This window comes from Hylobates moloch, unplaced genomic scaffold (assembly GCF_009828535.3).
Source record: "Hylobates moloch isolate HMO894 unplaced genomic scaffold, HMol_V3 SCAFFOLD_21, whole genome shotgun sequence".
Classification (NCBI taxonomy): domain Eukaryota; kingdom Metazoa; phylum Chordata; class Mammalia; order Primates; family Hylobatidae; genus Hylobates; species Hylobates moloch.
In genome coordinates, this window is record NW_026652296.1 from 3,286,007 (window position 1) to 3,303,685 (window position 17,679).

Consider the following 17,679-nt stretch of genomic DNA (forward strand, 5'->3'; position numbering starts at 1 on the left):
TGGATGGATGGATGGATGGATGGATGGATGGATGGACAGATGGACAGATGGATGGATGGACAGTGGATGGATGGATGGCTGGATGAATAAATGGATCAATGGACAAAAGCATGGATGGATAGATGAATCAAATGAACAGAAAGATGGATAGACAGATGAATGGATGGATGGATGGATGGATAGATGGATGGATGGATGAATGAATGGATGAATGTATGGATGGATCAATGGATAGAAGGATGGATGGACGGATGGATGGATGGACAGAAGGATGGATGAATGGATGGATGAAAGGAAGGAAGGGAAGGAAGGAAGGAAGGAAGGAAGGAAGGAAGGAAGGAAGGAAGGAAGGAAGGAAGGAAGGAAGTAGGTAGGTGGAATGCAAATGCACCTTCCCTCACTGCCCAGGCAGAATTCCAAAATGTGAGGGGATGGAACAGGAGACTGACCATCAGGCAGTTCTGAATGTGGCAGAATAGTAACACAGATTCTCCTTAGAGAAAATATTACTCCTTATACCTTGAGGCTTGAAGTTTTTCAGTGACCCTGGGAAAAGGACAGGGCCCCCTGTGGGACCAATTCATTAAGAAAGACAGTCCTGGTCAGCTCATCTAAGCACTTGGGCTGACTCTAAGTGCCAGGCGGTCAGAGGCTGTTCGATAACTATTCATTGGAAAGTGACAGATTGATCTTGGAGAATTGCCATTCTAGGGAGGCATCCGCCAGCTGGGAACAGAACAAAAATGTCACTCCTCAAAGCACATTCTCTCATGCTCAGCAACACGAAAAGTTGACCCTGCTGTTACCAGCACAGACTTGAATCAGTAGTTGTTCTCCACACTTATGCAGTGACTGTAACCCCCATGTTAGAGGGGCCCCAGGGAATATCACTTCACTGATAGAACCCATACCCATGGTACAAGGAGGTCTGACCTCTTCTGACACACCTCAGGGCAGGATATGAAGGACATGAGGTTGCATCAAGTGAACCCACAGAAAGTCGAGTTATATGTAACCCAGTTCCTGGGAGTCAGTTTGTCCATGAGGCCAGGAAGACCCAGTAGAAAGAGAACCCCTGTTCCCACAGCCCGAGTTGTTGGGGAGTTGAGTGACACAGGAAGTCTGTTCTAAACCAAGTTGGAAGGACATCTGGACCCACTCCCTTTCCAGGAAGGAAACTCTCACTAGCAGCTGATCGCAGACAAACTCCGAGGCCAAAGGAAGGTGGAAACACCTTCACCTTTCCTCCTGAATCCCCATCCCAGCCTGCAAGGCTTGACTCAGAACAACTGTGTCTCTCAGCTGTGAGCTCTCGTCTGGGCTGTGAGAGGAAAGGTGCAATGCACACCTCTAGGGGATGCTATCCATAGGGCCCCTTGGACAGAGCAGCAGGTTTCACTGTGCATTGTGGTCACAGGAGGCTTTAGGGACTCAGATTCTCAAATGCTGCCTCTAAAAGACCCAGAAGGCTTCCTAACATAACTCAGCACTTTGTGTTGTTCATAAAATTCGGTCTCTCTACTTCTCTCATCAGACCCCCTCCCCACTAGAAATGCGGGTTGGGGAAACAAAGAAGGGGAAAGACAAATTCACTTCTGCCTTATCTATAAAGTGTTTAGCTAAGTGCTGGGCACATAATAAGTGTTCAATAAATAACCATTATTAGAAGAGGGTGAGATGGAGGAAATCGGACAGATCAGAATTTAATTCTGCCATGCTGATTTATTGTGCTTCTGCCCAAGGAAAACAGAAAAAGAGTAACTTCACTTTCTCTCTCCCTCTCTCTGTAAGACTGACTTCGCAGCAGCGTCCTCCTTTCCCCTTTGCCTGCAGCCTGTTGAAAAAAATAAAAAGAAAAAGGCAATCCAGCATGCTTGGCTGAACCCCCACCCCTCCTGCCCACAGTTCCCTCCAACTTGATATTCAATTTCCGTGGGTCGAGAAGAAGCATTCTGATGATCCGAGTTAATTCAAAATGTAAATTTCATCTCCTATCGGCTAATGGCTCTGAGCTCCACTTTACATAACAGGGGAGCAGCTGCTAAGTGAGTCACTGGCCCCCCGGCTCCCCGGTCTCCGTCCTTAATGGTGACAAACCCTTGTTGAGGCTTCAGACAGCCACAGCCTCCGCACCCATGGAGGCTAGACCTGAGTTCACCTCTGTGGGCAGAGTGTTCTATTAACCAGGGGGACTATGGGGCAGGGGGCTAATGCCAACCCCAAGGGCTGGGCTCAGCCCAGGAGGCTCCAACTGGGCTAGACTGGTCTCCCAGGGCCAGTCTTGGGCAGCCCAGGCTCACGTGTCCGCTCACCTAGATTTGGGAGCCTTGGCCTTGGCGGAGAATTTCACGAGCTCTTCCAGCTTCCACTGCGTGGAAGGAGCTATCTTCACCCATCCCTGAAAAATGGCCTTGAACCCTCCAGAGGTTGGCAGCTGGCATGGCAGACAAGGTCTTCCAGATGCTAGCTTCCCTGGGATGAGGGTCCTCATGCTGCCCTCTGGGCCATAGAACAGGTACCCTCTCATCTCCCTGGGAGAAGCCAGGGGCTTCTCCTAAAGACAGATCAATATCTTGAGGTCTGAGCTAAACCGCTCACACATGCCCCTAAAGACAACCAACCAGCAGCAGGTTGGGGATTTCTAGCTGACTTTTGTGGCCTGTGGATGAACCAGGCTTTGGGCCAGAACGGAGGGGACCTGGGGTTATGCCTATGAGTCTGAACCTCGTGTTCCCCACTGTCCTTTCCCAGATCAACACAGAAGCAGGTGGGGATAGATGGTGTCATCAAGTGGGGCAGTAGGGGATTCCAGTAGTGGAATTTCAGGCACGCTGCTAAGCTGCAGTGAACTACTTGAGGTGGAACTGTCTCCATGAAGTCAGCCGCACTCTCTGCCTTGTTGCTCTCCCCACGCCTGGACCTGGGCTCACTAAATCCTAATTCTAAGGGTCCCACCAAAGAACCATGTGACTCCAACCTCATGGCAGGGAAGGCTTCCAGGGACCAAGGCAGAGTGCTCGTTGTACAGCTGGGGAAACAGGCTCAGAGATGAAGGGACTGTCTTCAGGCCACACCAGGAGCTTAGTGTTGTAGTGAATACTTCCATTCTGGAGATTTCTGCTGCTAGGGAGAGGGGAGAAGGAAATAGGACCCTCCGGCCATATTGGAGCCTCTGGGTCTAGGGCCCCTGCTCTGTGCCCAGACCCTCCCCTATGCAGTGACATGAGCCAAACCCTCCCTGCAGCTGTCTAAGCAGTTTGTGTGGGTTTCCTGATGGGCTGAGAGGCTGGGGTGAGGTTCTTGGTCTCCTGACTCAATGCCAGTGGGGTCAACCTAGAAGTTGAGGCTCCTGGTGGCTCCCACTCTCCCACGTGCTAGCCAAGTAACTTTTGCAAGTCTTTGCCCTCTGTGGCCTCAGTTTCTCATCCAGTTGCTGGTGACATGACATAATTTTATGGTATTCGTGGTAGTTTTAGGAGGATCATTGGCCTGGCATTAAATGACATTGAATCCATAAGGAGAAAGTCCATCCTTTTTCCATTTTTTTTTTTTTTACTCCTACAGATTCAAAGGAGAGGGCCTCCGTGGGGTGCACACACCTCTGCCTTCCTCAGCTCTCTTTTCAACAAGGTGAATGCAGGCCTCTAACTCAGAGTCTTGGTATCTTTTGTCTTGGTTATATTTATTCTTTTACTTACAACTTTATGGAGCTATAACTTGCATATCATAAAACCCACCCATTTCAGGCTGGGCGCGGTGGCTCACGCCTGTGATCCCAGCACTTTGGGAGGCCGAGATGGGCAGATCACGAAGTCAGGAGATTGAGACCATCCTGGCTAACACGGTGAAACCCCGTCTCTACTAAAAATACAAAAAATTAGCCAAGCGTGGTGGCGGGCGCCTGTAGTCCCAGCTACTTGGGAGGCTGAGGCAGGAGAATGGCATGAACCCGGGAGACGGAGCTTGCAGTGAGCCGAGATCTCGCCACTGCACTCCAGCCTGGGCAACAGAGTGAGACTCCGTCTCAAAAAAAAAAAAAAAAACCTACCCATTTCAAATGCACAATTCAATGCTTTTTCATATATTCACAGGATTCTGGAAACTCTACAACAATTTAACTTTAGAATATTTTCATCACCCCCCACAAAACACCCTGCAGCTGTCGGGGTCAGGGGTCAGCAGTCCCTTCCCACTGCTTCCTCCCCTGACCCCCAGCAACCCCTTAACTACTTTCTGTCTCTACAGGCTTCCCTATTCCAGATGCTTCATATCAATGGACTCATGCGATACAAGGGTCTTGTGTGGCCAGCTTCTTTCACTTCGCATTGTGTTTCTGTGGTTACCTTAGCAAGGAACGCTGGTTTTGGATCCAGTTGGGATATAATGTCTTTTTAAGCAAATCTCTTTCAATCTACTAATATTTTTCCACTTGAGTGAATGAATCGTTGGCTCAAGTTACCAGCTGTCCATGGAACGTGGAATGTGTGTTGGACATTTGGAAGATAGCCCTAATCCTCAGGGAAGAGCTGCAAGGCCCCACACCAGTGGTCCTCTGATTCTGGGACCTTTCCGCACCCTCCTCTCTCCCACAGACAACCTCTCCCCAGGTTCCTTTCTTTGTTCTCCCTGTGAAGAGACAGGGGCCAGAGAAAAGTCTCTGCAAACAGTCTCTCTATTGAAAAAGCTCTGAAGGGCAGCTGCAGGCTGGGCCCTCCTCTGCAGTCATTCTGTCCGGAAGTAGCATCAACAACGAGTTTAATTATGCAATTAGAGTCATTTTCCCAGGCTGAACAAATATTTACAGCATATTTTGCTGCAAATTGCCTCGCCTGGAGAGGAGTTTTGCCGTTCAGACTGCTGAACATTCACACATTTATATATCCCATTACCAAGGGGCTCACAGACGAAACAGCCCTGAGGCGGCCCAGGCTGCGCAGGCCTAGCGCCACCAGGAGTAAGTGTCCAATGCAAAGACGCAAGCAGGTGTCAACAAGGCAAATGTGTTCTTGGTCCCACTACGGTGCTACTGTGGACCAAATGACGTCCGCCGCTCTTCTGCAGCATCCCTAAATCCCAGCTCTGCGGCATCAGAGAAACCTCTGAGCTCTGTCCTGGAGCTAAGAGAGGGCCCAGATTGTAGAGAGAATATGGTGCATGGAAACAGTTCTGTAACAATCAGTCCTGCATCGATCCGGTGCCGGCCACTCTTCCTGTAATCTGCCCAGGGGTCCTGGGAGCGGGGCCTTCACAGGCGCCTGTGTTTTGAACCCCTCTCAAAGGCCCCCGCTATGCTGAGCTTCCTGTGTGAGGAGAAGCAGAAAATCTCCAGACAAAACTTCAGGAAAGCAGAAACAAGTTTATCTGCTTGAGAACCCATCTGAAATTCATCTCTGTCTCAAGCCCCCATTTCATCCCGTGGAAGAAACTTTATCTTAGATCATTGGGGTAAAGTCCGTTCATTCAGGGTTTTCTCAATTTGGGGGCACCCCCTGCCTCTGCCAAGCTCCCCCTTTTGCAGCAAAGTTCTGTAGCCTGAATGATGTGGTGAAAATACGAATGAGGCAATGCAATTCTCCCAACCATCCAACCCAGAACCCAGCTGCTACTGTTACCATTGTATGGTATTTTTAAAGTTATTTTCTAAGCATAAATGTACAAATACTCGATACCCTTTCGTTATCTACCTTCACAGGTGAAGCAGGTGGCAAATATTGCATGTCAATAACTTATCTTTTGCAGAGTCATTTTAAATGGCTGCCTAGTTGTCTGTTCTCAAAAGGACTACAATTTCTTTTAAGTAATCTCCTATGGTTGGGCATTTAGGTTGGTTCCTAATTTTTGGCCATGATAAACAACTCCATGATGAGCATCCTTGCAGCTAAATCTGTGCAGACTTTCATGATTTTTCCCTTAGGACACATTTCTTAAAGGTAGAATTCCTGGACCCAAACTCTGAGTCTTCTGCTAAAATGTTTGAGAAGGGCAAAGGTGGCTCCCTACAGGGATGGGCTCGCCATACGAAGAGAAAAAAATGCTTCTGATATTCCTGATTGACTTCGCTCTTCAGCTCCTTTTCCTGAAATGTACAGTGAAAGTAGGAGTTGTGGAGGCTGCACAGAGGACAGATTTCGACTCCAGAGCCACAGCCGGTCATCAGTGGGACAGCCGGCTTGGTGGGGAGCGAGCTACCATACCCTGGAGAGGTGGAGTGAAATAAAAATGAGAACAACCGCCCCCACCAGGCCCAGCTGTGTGCCAAGTCCCTGGCTGGCATCATCTCATTGGAGCTTTTCAACAACCCCCTGGAGAAAGTAATCATTAGGCCCATTTGACAGTTGAGGAAACTGAGGCTCAGCATTTCGTGCAATCACCTAAGGGCACCCTTCCCAGGAGATGTGGGGCCGTGGCTCACACGCAGACCCTCCTGACTGCAGATTCGGCACTGCGCTGGGCTAGTTTATTTCATCCTTATCAGACTCCACCAGAGGTAATATGACCCCAGTGGCACAGAGGAGACAGAAGAAGACCCCGCTGGCCAGTGGCAGAGCTGTGATGTGTGTTCAAGGTTGCCAGTGTTTACTGCCCCAGGGAAAGAAAAAGCGTAGGAAGGAGGAAGCAGGTGGCCAGCTCTTTCCCATAGATGAAGTCACCGCTGCAATTGCTGACAGTGAAGACAAAGCAAAAGCTGCTCCCCTGGCTCGGTGCCCTCTGGCAGGGCTGCAGGTCAAGGGAGCTCAGCAGGGCCCATGCCCTGCAGTCTTACAGCCAAAACCATGCACTCTGGAAGGTGCATGCTGTTGGCATCCAGAGGGCCGAGTGAGCAGCCCAGGGGGCTCCAGGTTAGGGTGGGCCCCCGGGGAGAGGGAGAGAAGAGAGAGAGAGCCCTGTAACTCCTGACTCCCAAGTGTGCCCCGGCCCCACCTAGCCACCCCACTCCACCTGCCTACCTGTCAGTGCCCCCTAAGTGACTCGACTGGGAATAAGGGCAGGTTTGTTGTCCTGGTTCAATATTTGTTGTGTAACTATTGTTTTCTGGTCTCTAACCCAGACTGCAACACAGCTTCCTGGAGGTCTTACATCGGACTCCAGTAGAGGACGTCAGTCGCAGTGTTGGTTTTGGAGTCATGTGGTCCAGTGGTAGACCAGGAATCGGGAGACTCTGGGCTTTCCATCTCACTCCAACCGTATTTTCAAGTGATGAGCCACTCGCCTTCTGTGAGCTTCCTGCAAATGGGCTTATCTTACATACTTTGCATCATCTGAAGGCACGACAAGAGAACATTGAAGAATGAAGTCACAGTATCCTGTTTATTGTAGACAGAGGTCCCTGCACAGAAACCAGGATTTGGAGACAGATGGAGCACTCAGGAGGCATGGTTTGGGGAAACTGAGTCAGGAGTCAATGACATGTATTGAATCCTTTTGGTCTCCTGAAAACTCTTATGCTGCATATGTAAGTCACCTCCCCTAGGCTGTCCCCCAGGCTTGCAGGGCCTGCTGGCAAATGGTCGTATATGAGGCTGCTTGCCAGGTGGCTGATGCTGTGCAGGAAGGGAAGGAGTTTGGAGATGGCCAGTGTCTTTGCCTGCCGAGGGACTGGAGACTACTGAAAGCCCGTAATAGGACAGTGGGGCACAAGGCATGCATTTTAACAAACTTTGTCCTGATGGCCTCTTTCAGGGGTCCAAGGAGCTGCCCAAAGGCCCCCAAGGGGCGGGGAAATGGAGGCCAGGTGGCCTGCACTTTGGACTCCCTCCCCAGCCTCAGGTGAGCTGCCTTGGGCTCTGTCTCCTTCAGATGTGGGACTGTGAGTCAAGTGCATGTCAAGAACGTGTTCTGCAGTGAAAAGGAGAAACAAGTTTGAATGCCACTGATTTAAACTAATACAGCAGATAGCATTTAATTCCAGTAAGTGGTTTTTCCCCATCGGTGGTTTTGATATTCTAACAAGCCAATGTGTCTGGAGCTAAGACTCTCAGCTCCTTAATGGGGAAGGAATTCCTGGCAATTTCTCAGCCCTGATGGACGCTCCTGGCTTGACCTCAGTTTCCTTACGTGGAAAATTGGGGTGATCTCGGCTTCACCTTCCACGTGAAGCCATTGTAAGGAGCAGAGGAAGTGAGGAAAAGAGGCAAGTTTTCCAGTTGAAGAGACTGGAGGGGTGGAGCGTGACATGAGAACAAGCCTGCCTGCTGGGGTGTGGTAGGGGTGAAGCCAATTTCACAGCCTGGGCCCAAGAAAGAAACTATAACTTGAAGATAATAGTATTTACACAGGTTGAATCTGTGATATAAAGTTTATGCTTTTTATGGTTTCTTTGGACTGTTCTGGAATATCCAATAAACACTGGGAGTAGAGGAGAGCAGGTGAGGGTTCAAGGCAGAGGTGGGGACCAAACCACCCACCTCTCTTCTCTGGCAGCCCATGGTGTTGGCATGATGTCCAGGATACAGAAGGCACTCAATTAAGGCTTGCTCAACCCAGATCCTGTCGCCTTTTCCTTCTCACTTGTCTTCCCCTGCTCCCCTGCGGGGATGACAGTTGAGAAAACTGTTGCTTTGAAGAGTTAAAAGGCAAAAGCCTGTGAAACCATCCACAATGTAATTTTTGTGGAAGCCTGAGCCCCCTCCAGATCCAAATTGTCAAAAAGCGTGCATTTAACCTTCCCAGTCCAGCCACATAAGCCTCACCATCTAAAGGTTTGTAGAATTGTTAAAGGACGCCAACTAGTGGCTCCAGCAAATTCAGAAAACTCCCAACCACGGTTCCCTGCCTCATGCCTCCCCATCTGCTCCTTCCTTCTCCCTGGGACCAGGCAATGCACCCCCTCTTCAAGTGTGATTCTGAACGTCCCACCTTCTTGGGGAGGGGGCAGGATTTAAATCAAAAGATATTTAATCAGAGTTCTCTCCTCTTGGTAGCTCAAATAAGAAAAACCAAGCAAAGCAAATCCATCTTTTCTATAAAACTTTATTTTGTAATTTTTTTCCAAGAAGTAGTAAGGGGGAAATATTGCAATTATGTAAAGGTAAGGAACAATGACGTATAAAAATAATTTAAGCACACATATTAATAACAAAGCAACTTTTTTTCAAGGAAAACTAGTAGGTCATCTTGCCCAAGATTTTTCCAAAGGTATTAAATATATTTTCGATAACAGTACATACAAATACACATACACAAATATACCACACAGAGACATGTGGACATACATGCACACACACACACACATGCACACACACATATATATATATACAGCTCAAGTATTTTTTTTGGTGTGCATTCTAGCTAATCCACATAGCTAAAGTGAAAAAACACTAAAAAGATCAAATGCCTGAGTAACCTTAAATTTGAACAAACTATGCATTGGATGTGAATTTTTGGAGGCATGCTAAGATTTCCCTTCTCAATTTCATTAGCTACTACCCAGTGTTCTGTGGTTCTTATCCTTAAAAAAATCAAAGTGTGCCTTTCAGATCTGCTCACGGTGTGGTGATGATTATTATGGTGGCGTCAATTTGGGAAAACTTGCCCTCTCTTGCTCCTACTGCACCTTATGGATGGGAAAGGGGAGATTTTAAAGGTAAAGCACTCAGGCACTGATTACATCTGGCTTATTCTTTGCTTCAAGGCAAGGATCTCTCTCTCGATTTCACAGGGGAGGTCAGCATTGACCTGATCCTCCAGATACTTCTCGATGTCTTCCACCTCCTTCTCCCAGAATTCCTTGGAGATGCTGAAGAGCTCCATCACGTTGATGTGCCCCAGGCCTTTCAGGTTCAGGGCATCCTCCTTGGGGATGTAACCTATGGGCGTGAGCTTGGCGCCGGCTTTCCCATCGATCCGGTTGAACATCCACTCCAGCACCCTGGAGTTCTCTCCAAAGCCTGGCCAGAGGAATTTGCCTTCCTTGTCCTTCCGGAACCAGTTGACATGGAAGATCTTGGGCAGTTTGGCTGCCGGGTGCTGGGCCATGCTAAGCCAGTGGGCCAGGTATTTGCCAAAGTTGTAGCCAAAGAAAGGCCGCATGGCAAAGGGGTCATGCATGATGATTTTGCCTGTTAAACAGAGAGGGAGTTCATTAGTAAATGATGCTCTCCTAGGCAAGACTGACCCCATTGATTGTTGACATTAGCATGCTTTGTTCTCCTCTCTCTCTCTCTCTTTCTCTCTCTCCCCACACACAGACACAGACAAGGAGAGAGATATAAGAGTGACGAAGAGTGCTCTAATCCCACTTCTCTGTGGTTTCAAATCAGGACTTTGATTTACCTTTATGTTCTGCAGCTGCTGTGGCCTCTGATCTCATGGCCGCCCCCACAAAGACTCCATGTTGCCAGCTGAGAGCTTCATAGACTAGAGGGACACCTTTAGCAGGAAAAAAAAAAGAGAAATGTTCATTAGAGGCTTTGAAATTCAGCCTCCACAACCAGTGGTGTTATTCACAACATGGAAAGACACAGCAAGACAATAACTTTGTAATCGAGCTAGTTTTGCATTCACCAAGCTAAATTGCAGAAAACTGCTAACTCAAAGTTACATGACGGAGGCCACAAAGTAAAAAGTAAAATTTGATCAAGCTACGGTAGATCAAGGATTCAGAAAGGTTCCAGGTGACCAGAGGGTTGTTTCTACATTTGAACTTGCCAATTATTCTGGCTCTTTGGGAAGGAAGCTCAAGAAAGGAAGTCCCTGGGCACCCTCTGACAAAGTCATGGAAAAGGAGAGATTTCACAGATGCTCTTCGGTACCCAGCACACCCATGTTCCCAGCCTAAATGAAGGAGAGCCTCACCAGCAGGTCTACGGCCTCCAAAGATAATGCCTTCAATGGGAACGCCTTCCGGAGACTCCCAGGCAGCATCAATGATGGGGCACTGGCTGGCAGGGGTGCAGAACCTCGAGTTGGGGTGGGCACAAGGTTCTCCTATAAGACAGAGAAAGGCCCGTGAGTGCCTGGCTCAAACAGGCAGTCCCTGCAGCCCGGCACACCAAGGCCTCTGGCGGGGACGCACCATCCTCTGGGCTCCACTCCTTATTCTTCCAGGAAGTGATGGTGACGCCTGAAGCTAGCGGCTCATCAATGCCTTCCCAGTAAACGCCCCCGTTGCTGGTCTCGGCCACATTGGTAAAGATGGTGTTCTTCTGGATGGTCTTGATGGCATTGGGGTTAGTCTTCACAGAAGTCCCAGGAGCGACACCGAAAAAGCCATTTTCTGGGTTGATAGCCCTTAAATGACCTGGAGAGTTTTAAACCAGAGAAGCAGTAGTGAGTGCCAGACAAAGCAGAACATATACTCTTATATATTGCCGGACTAATTTCTATGCCAGCTTCTCAAATCTTTTTTCCCTCCCTAGAATATACATTTATCTCTTTTCATCCAAGCATCATATGCAACTTTGAGATGTTTACAACTCTTGCTTCCTCCACAATTTTCCACCAATACCATTTAAACAAATGTATGTATATAAACAAACAGCAACATATGGCCCAGTTTCAATCCAGATTGAATATTAAATTGAAGAATTCTTACAGAATACATATTTCTAAGGCTTGGCCAACTCTGGACTAACGGAGTTTAAAAATCCAAACACTGGATTGAGGAGAATGTGAAATGTTTTGAAGGCCAACAATTCACTTGAGTCCAATCGTTACCAAGAGTTGGGTCTAAAAGAGTCACCTTGTGCGTCAAACTTCATCCAGGCAATGTCATCCCCGACGCACTCAACCTTCCACCCGGGGAGGCTGGGGTTCATCATGGCCAGGTTGGTCTTCCCGCAGGCACTGGGAAATGCGGCCGCCAGGTACTTCTTCTCACCCTCAGGGTTGGTTATACCCAGGATCTGTTGGGGACAAGATTCTTTATTGTGATCTTTGTTTCCTTCTCCCCAAGGTTGGTGCTTCAGCCCAGAGGTTGGAATGCAGGCCCTCAAGATCTATTTCTTCAGGTATCAGTGCAAACAAACATTCCCAGAATCATGAAGTCCAAAGGATCTCTACGGTCCCCTGGTGTTTGGGGGCCTTCAAAAGCGACGTATATGTGTGCACTAATCATTACTGGTGGGGTTTCCCGATCTGTCCGGGAACCTGCAGGCTCAGAGAGGCGTGCTGCCAGATGGGAAATATAATGCTGTTTGTTTCTGCCACCCCTCACACCTCTCATCTGCACATCAGGGCTTCCTGCAGACTCACCAGCATGTGCTCTGCCAGCCACCCTTCCTCCTTGGCCAGCCGGCTGGCCATCCTGAGAGCAAAGCACTTCTTCCCGAGCAGCGAGTTCCCGCCGTACCCACTGCCAAAGGAGATGATCTCTCTACGGTCAGGCAGGTGGGCGATGAGCGTCAGCTCCGGGTTGCAGGGCCAGTTGTTGACCAAAGGCTCTGTGAACAAGGGCCCCTCCCATGTCAGTGCACCAGGGCCCTGCTTGGGGGTCCCCCAGGCACTCACTGGGGTTTGCTGTTCGGCTTTCTTTTTTATTTTGACTTTTGCTTCTGAAATAATACACTTACTTTGTAAAGGCAGAGGGCACCCCACAGAATGGAGGCATTTGACAAACTCCCCATCGCCCAGTGCTTCCAGGACAGGCGTGCCCATCCGCGTCATAATCCGCATGCTGGCCACCACGTAGGGTGAATCCGTCAGCTCGATGCCAATCTTCGACAGAGGCGAGCCCAGTGGCCCCATGCTGAATGGAATGACGTACATGGTGCGACCTACAGGGTGCGATGGGTGGGCACTGGTGAGAAATGACCTTGGACTTCGAACATGACCAGCATTGTTTTCCCAGGTAGACCCATTTTCACGGTCTTCCACTAACACCACCACACCCTGCTGGTCACCAGCCCCCTGGGTTAGAAGAGTCCACTGGAAAGTGAACAGCCTGCTGAAATTAAAGAGTTTTCATAAATGTGCAATTGGGTCCCACCAAGCTATTTAAAACCCATATGCATGGAAATAGTTTTCATGTTTGTACAAGACAGTCTGTAAAAGCAGAAGAGGGACGTGCGTTTTCAATACATTGCCAACTTCATGTATGGAACTGAAAGACATCTGAGGTGGTGGGAGCTTCCATTACTGTTTGAATTACCATTAGGATAGATGTACTAAGAAAAGGCTCTCTGCTATTTTGCCCAATCAAATCAATGTTCCGCTCACCTTTCATGCACCCTGGGAACCTGGCATTGAACGCTTTCTCAAAATCCTCCTCTGACATCCAGCGACCGAGCTGGCTGAGGCCTGTTTTGGGGATGGGCACTGTGTCTCTTTGCTCTTGGGTGACGATAACTGTCTTGCTTTCGATCCTGGCCACATCCCTGGGGTCAGTGAGAGCCAACCAGCTGCAAAAATCACAGGCTTCCTTTCAGCCAAGCACCACGGGCAGCAAACCATCTCCTTCAGTACCGTGGCTTTCCACGCCTAGCCGAGTGCTGAGCACGCTAACAACAGTCCATCAGTGTGAACACACAGACCATCTAAGACACGGCCAGGTGGACAGTTACTCAACTAGGAGCTGGTCTGCAGGACAGAGGCTGTCTTTTGTTTTTATCAAGAATCTAGTTGGCAGAGCTTTTGTGCACACCACCTCATTTAAAGCTTGGGCTGGCCCACTAATGTCACAAAATTCAAGTCTGTATGGTTCTGACCATTGCATTCATCTTCTCAAGAGTCTGAAACTCCCCAAAGGCCTTCATTCACCTTTCTCCACCAACTCCCAGGAGACGCAGGGGAGCCCTGCCTGCAGGGGGCTAGGGCAGGCAGCCGGGGCCGAGCTTACCAGTTGTCATACTTCTTCAGCCGCCTGAGGATGCCCTCCTCCTCCATCTGGCCTAGAAGCCTCCCATTCTCCTCCTCAGAGCCGTCACAGATGTGGATGTGATCAGGCTGACACAGCGCAGCGTTATTCTCGAGAAACTCCCTCACTGCCTGGGGCAGGCTGTCCAGGCTTCCTTGGACAACTTTGGCTGAGAGGTTCAGGCCGTTTTGCAGCTGAGGAGGCATTTCTGCAGAGTGCTGCTAAGGGACACGAATGTGAGGTCACCTGAAATAGAAAATGCAAGCATCCTGAACAAAAAAAAACAACAGACACCTTCAAACATGTTCGACGGCCTTTTGCCAGGGATGTGCATTGTGAAATAGTTATTGCTCTCAGGAAAAAAATGAGTTCATCTTTGTAATTTTTCGAAATGTAAATGCAAAGCTCTACCTACCTTTCTTCTCTTTGGACGATCTCGAAGGGAGATCCACAGGTTTCTTTCCGGGTTCTTCCCGCCGGCGAGTTTGTGCTCCCAGTGGGAAGGCCGTGCTTGGTGGCAGAATCTCCCAGCTTTAAATACTGTGGAAAAGAATAGCCCTGCCCCTCGGCTGCACCCAGGGAGGCTCGCCACTGACGTCAGGGGGCAGGTCTCTGGATCACGGCCCAGGTCAGTTATGCTTTGGGCCAACTCACTGCAACACACCCCAGGGAGATAATCATTGAACAGATAGCTGTTAATGAATGCTGGGAGACTTCGAGCCCTCAACCAACCATAGTGAGTTTTGACACAACTTCCAATTGACTAAACCTTGACCCGTTCTACTGCTGATGCAAAACACAACACCCTTTTCTTAATAGGCAGGTGGGGTCGAGGACAAGGCTGGCCAGGGCACCTACTGGACTTCAAGGGCTGCTAGCAGCACATTTTGTGTGCCAAAAGCTGCTGGTTGGCAAAACACCACAGCTGTAAGATGTTACCCCACAGTCAAAGTTCACGGTCAAAGTTCATGGGAAGGATGTACCCTAACTTCGGCAAATATGTGGCTTATTGGCAAAGATTGGAAATGCCTAACCTAACTGGAGGCTAATCACTGTATTGTCTGCTGTGTGCGCTCCCCACCCCCCACCCCAGATGTAAACTCCATGAGGGCAGGGATTTCTCCCTATTTTGTTCATTTTTCCATCTATAGTGCTTGGCATAGAGTAGGCACAGGATGCACACATGCTGAGCACTGTTCTAAGAGCTTGGCATCATTACTACCCTCTGAGGTGGAGGCTATGAACAATCCATGTACAGATAGGGAAACTGAGGCAGAGATTGTGTAGCTACTCCCAGCTGGCTGGTGGGTTGCAGAGTGAGGATCTGAACACAAGCAGGTTGGGCCCTGGAGCACCACATCCCTCCCTGTGAGGTACCACCACCTTTCCAGAACCTTCCCTGTGTCCTCCAGGGAGTTCTGGGCTGAGTGCAGTTACTCCTGCAGTCCACTGGCCACTGTTCACTTCCCTGGCAAGTCTTAGAGTTTAGGGAGCGGAGGGGGCTTGGCAGTTTTGCTAGATTATATGCTTAAGCAATGAAACCTTTATAACAGTTATAAAGAATTTGCTTTGCAAGCCATCAGACCTTCAGTCCAATTTAATGAACTATGGAAGCTGCTTGCTGGAGTTTGGAGAACATGGGGTGAAACGCCAAAAGAACAGGGCTAGGCCCCAACTCCCTACAGCCAGCCCACACTTCCGTGGAAGCCTCTCTACCTAAGATGAGGTCAGGTGGGGACTTGGCCCATCTCCCCACTGGGGTGTGGGATGATCCCTGAGATAACCCCAGGACTGGGCTTAGAAAGAGCTGCTGTGGCAAATGCGAGCCACTATGAATGGCAGCCTCCAACCAAACTCACTTAGAGGACCCTTCTGGGGGCTTGGGTCACACTGTGTGGGTGTGCACGCATCATCAAGTTCCACCAAAATTATCAACCCATTGCTGTTTCATTTATTCAGATTTTATTCAGCCAGTTGTGTCTTTCAGGGTAAATACAATATGAGGTGTTTTTTGTTTCATTTGAAGTTATTCCCCGTTTAGGTCACTGGCATTCGTTATTAGTGGTGCTGTCATCCATACATGAGTTCGTGTTGTGTCTAAACCCAGCAGTGACGTGATGCTCAGTAGCTGAGGCCACTTCCTTAGCATCTGACATCAATGAATTAGCCATCCCGATGCACAACCACAATTCTGTGACACACACATCACTCCCGGCGAGGCTCATCCCACCAAATTGGTAGAAAGTCCCAATTTGCTGATAAAACGGTAACAAGTTTGAGTACCTGAAAGAGCACATAGATTGAAAACAAAAACGGGAAAGCAGAACTTATTTGGAGTCCTAAATGCGACCCATCCATTCAAGGTGCTTATGTTCCGAGACTTCCGGGAGAGAAACAGCTAGTTCAAGTAAAACGTCGGAGCAGTGAGTCACCACCGACCTTCATCCGCTCCTTTCATTACTTGCATCTCTGCTAAAAATACAAACAATTAGCTGGGCATGGTGGTACATGCCTGTAATCCCAGCTACTCAGGCGGCTGAGGCAGGAGAATCACTGGAACCAGCGAGGCAGAGGTTGTGGTGAGCCGAGATCTCACCACTGCATTCCAGCCTGGGTGACAAAGCGAGACTCCATCTCAAAAAAAAAAAAAAAAAAAAAAAAAAGAACAGAAATTCCAAAGACTCTCAACAGCAGTGCTTGGAGGTCATGTAAAGTCAAGGTCCGTGTTTTCCCAACTGGACTCTAAGGGATTTAGGGTGATTCCACTCACCCCTCACAGAGGAGAGAGAAAGGCTGTAGGAGACGGGCTCTAAGCCCTCCTCACCCGTGGCATCTCTGATTTGACCCGTTGTACATTTCCAGCTTCCATATTGGATGTTTGTAGTACAAGGAATTTCACAGCTGGAACATGTTGAAAATCCACACAGCATAACCAAGTTGTGCTGAAGAGTTGAGAACCAGAAACAGCAAAGACATCATTTTCCCAAGCTAAGGCTCTCGAACACACAGCCACAACCTCCTTACTTCACCCTGGCCACCAATGGCAGTGACGGGAACACCCAAGGGATGACCACAAAAATGCCTCTTGGTTCAGGAATCTGAATTTGTAGGAAAGCCTGACTCTTATCTGGCAAAGAAAAAAAGGGACAGTGGTTTTCCTGAAGGTGACGAGAAACACACAGTGTAAATCCCATGTCCTGGGACGAGAGGTATTTACGCACATCCGCCTGGGTCTCTGTTGCCAGGGATACTACTCACTGGGCACCCGACTGGCCCCATCATGAAGCTTCTGACAGCAGGAAAACACCAGTCAGCCCTGTAATGATCAGCCACAAAGTCATCCACCAGGGTGATTCAGGTCATCCACCCCACCTCAATTGTGTTTGTTAGGGACAAATATTTAGAAGTTTCATGTTTGTGGGATTATCTCAATGTCTTTGCAATCTGGAGGGTATCTTTACAGAGTTGAATGAGTCAAGTGCCTATTCTCATGCCATAGAATCATATAATTGAAAAGGTCCTTAAAAGATGACATGACTCCAGCTCAATGGGTTGGGGGGTCTGCTCTGGGAGAAATATTTTGGATCTAGACAGAGGGGCATTACACAACATTGTGAATGTAGTAAATGCCACTAAATTTGCATCTGAAAATGGTTAATTTTATGTTGTGTGAATTTCATCTCCATTTTTTAAAAAGATTATATCGTTCAGTCTTTTATTTTGAAGATGTGGGAACAAGTGGTGGGAGGATGGTATCCAAAGCCCACTTAGGGTGCAGGCAGGTCCCTAACACACCGTTCACCCAGCCCAGGCTTCAACCTAATCGTTCCCACTTTGCTACACGGCCTGTGCTGTTGTAAGACAGCGAGCTTGGGGCTGAATGTACC

The 17,679-nt window shown here is 48.7% G+C and overlaps 1 protein-coding gene across 1 annotated transcript; it reads right to left on the reverse strand.

Annotated features, from left to right (window-relative positions):
* Window positions 1-7,281: 7,281 nt before the first annotated feature.
* On the reverse strand, window positions 7,282-14,301 carry PCK1 (phosphoenolpyruvate carboxykinase 1). The gene is made up of 10 exons (XM_032142591.2): window positions 14,208-14,301; window positions 13,775-14,038; window positions 13,156-13,337; window positions 12,510-12,713; window positions 12,193-12,380; window positions 11,681-11,843; window positions 11,015-11,239; window positions 10,795-10,926; window positions 10,273-10,368; window positions 7,282-10,058 (listed from the first exon to the last, which is right to left on the reverse strand). The coding sequence occupies exons 2-10, from the start codon at window positions 13,996-13,998 to the stop codon at window positions 9,604-9,606; spliced, it is 1,869 nt and encodes a 622-aa protein (XP_031998482.1). The 5' UTR covers window positions 13,999-14,038; window positions 14,208-14,301; the 3' UTR covers window positions 7,282-9,603.
* Between the last annotated feature and the right edge of the window lie 3,378 nt (window positions 14,302-17,679).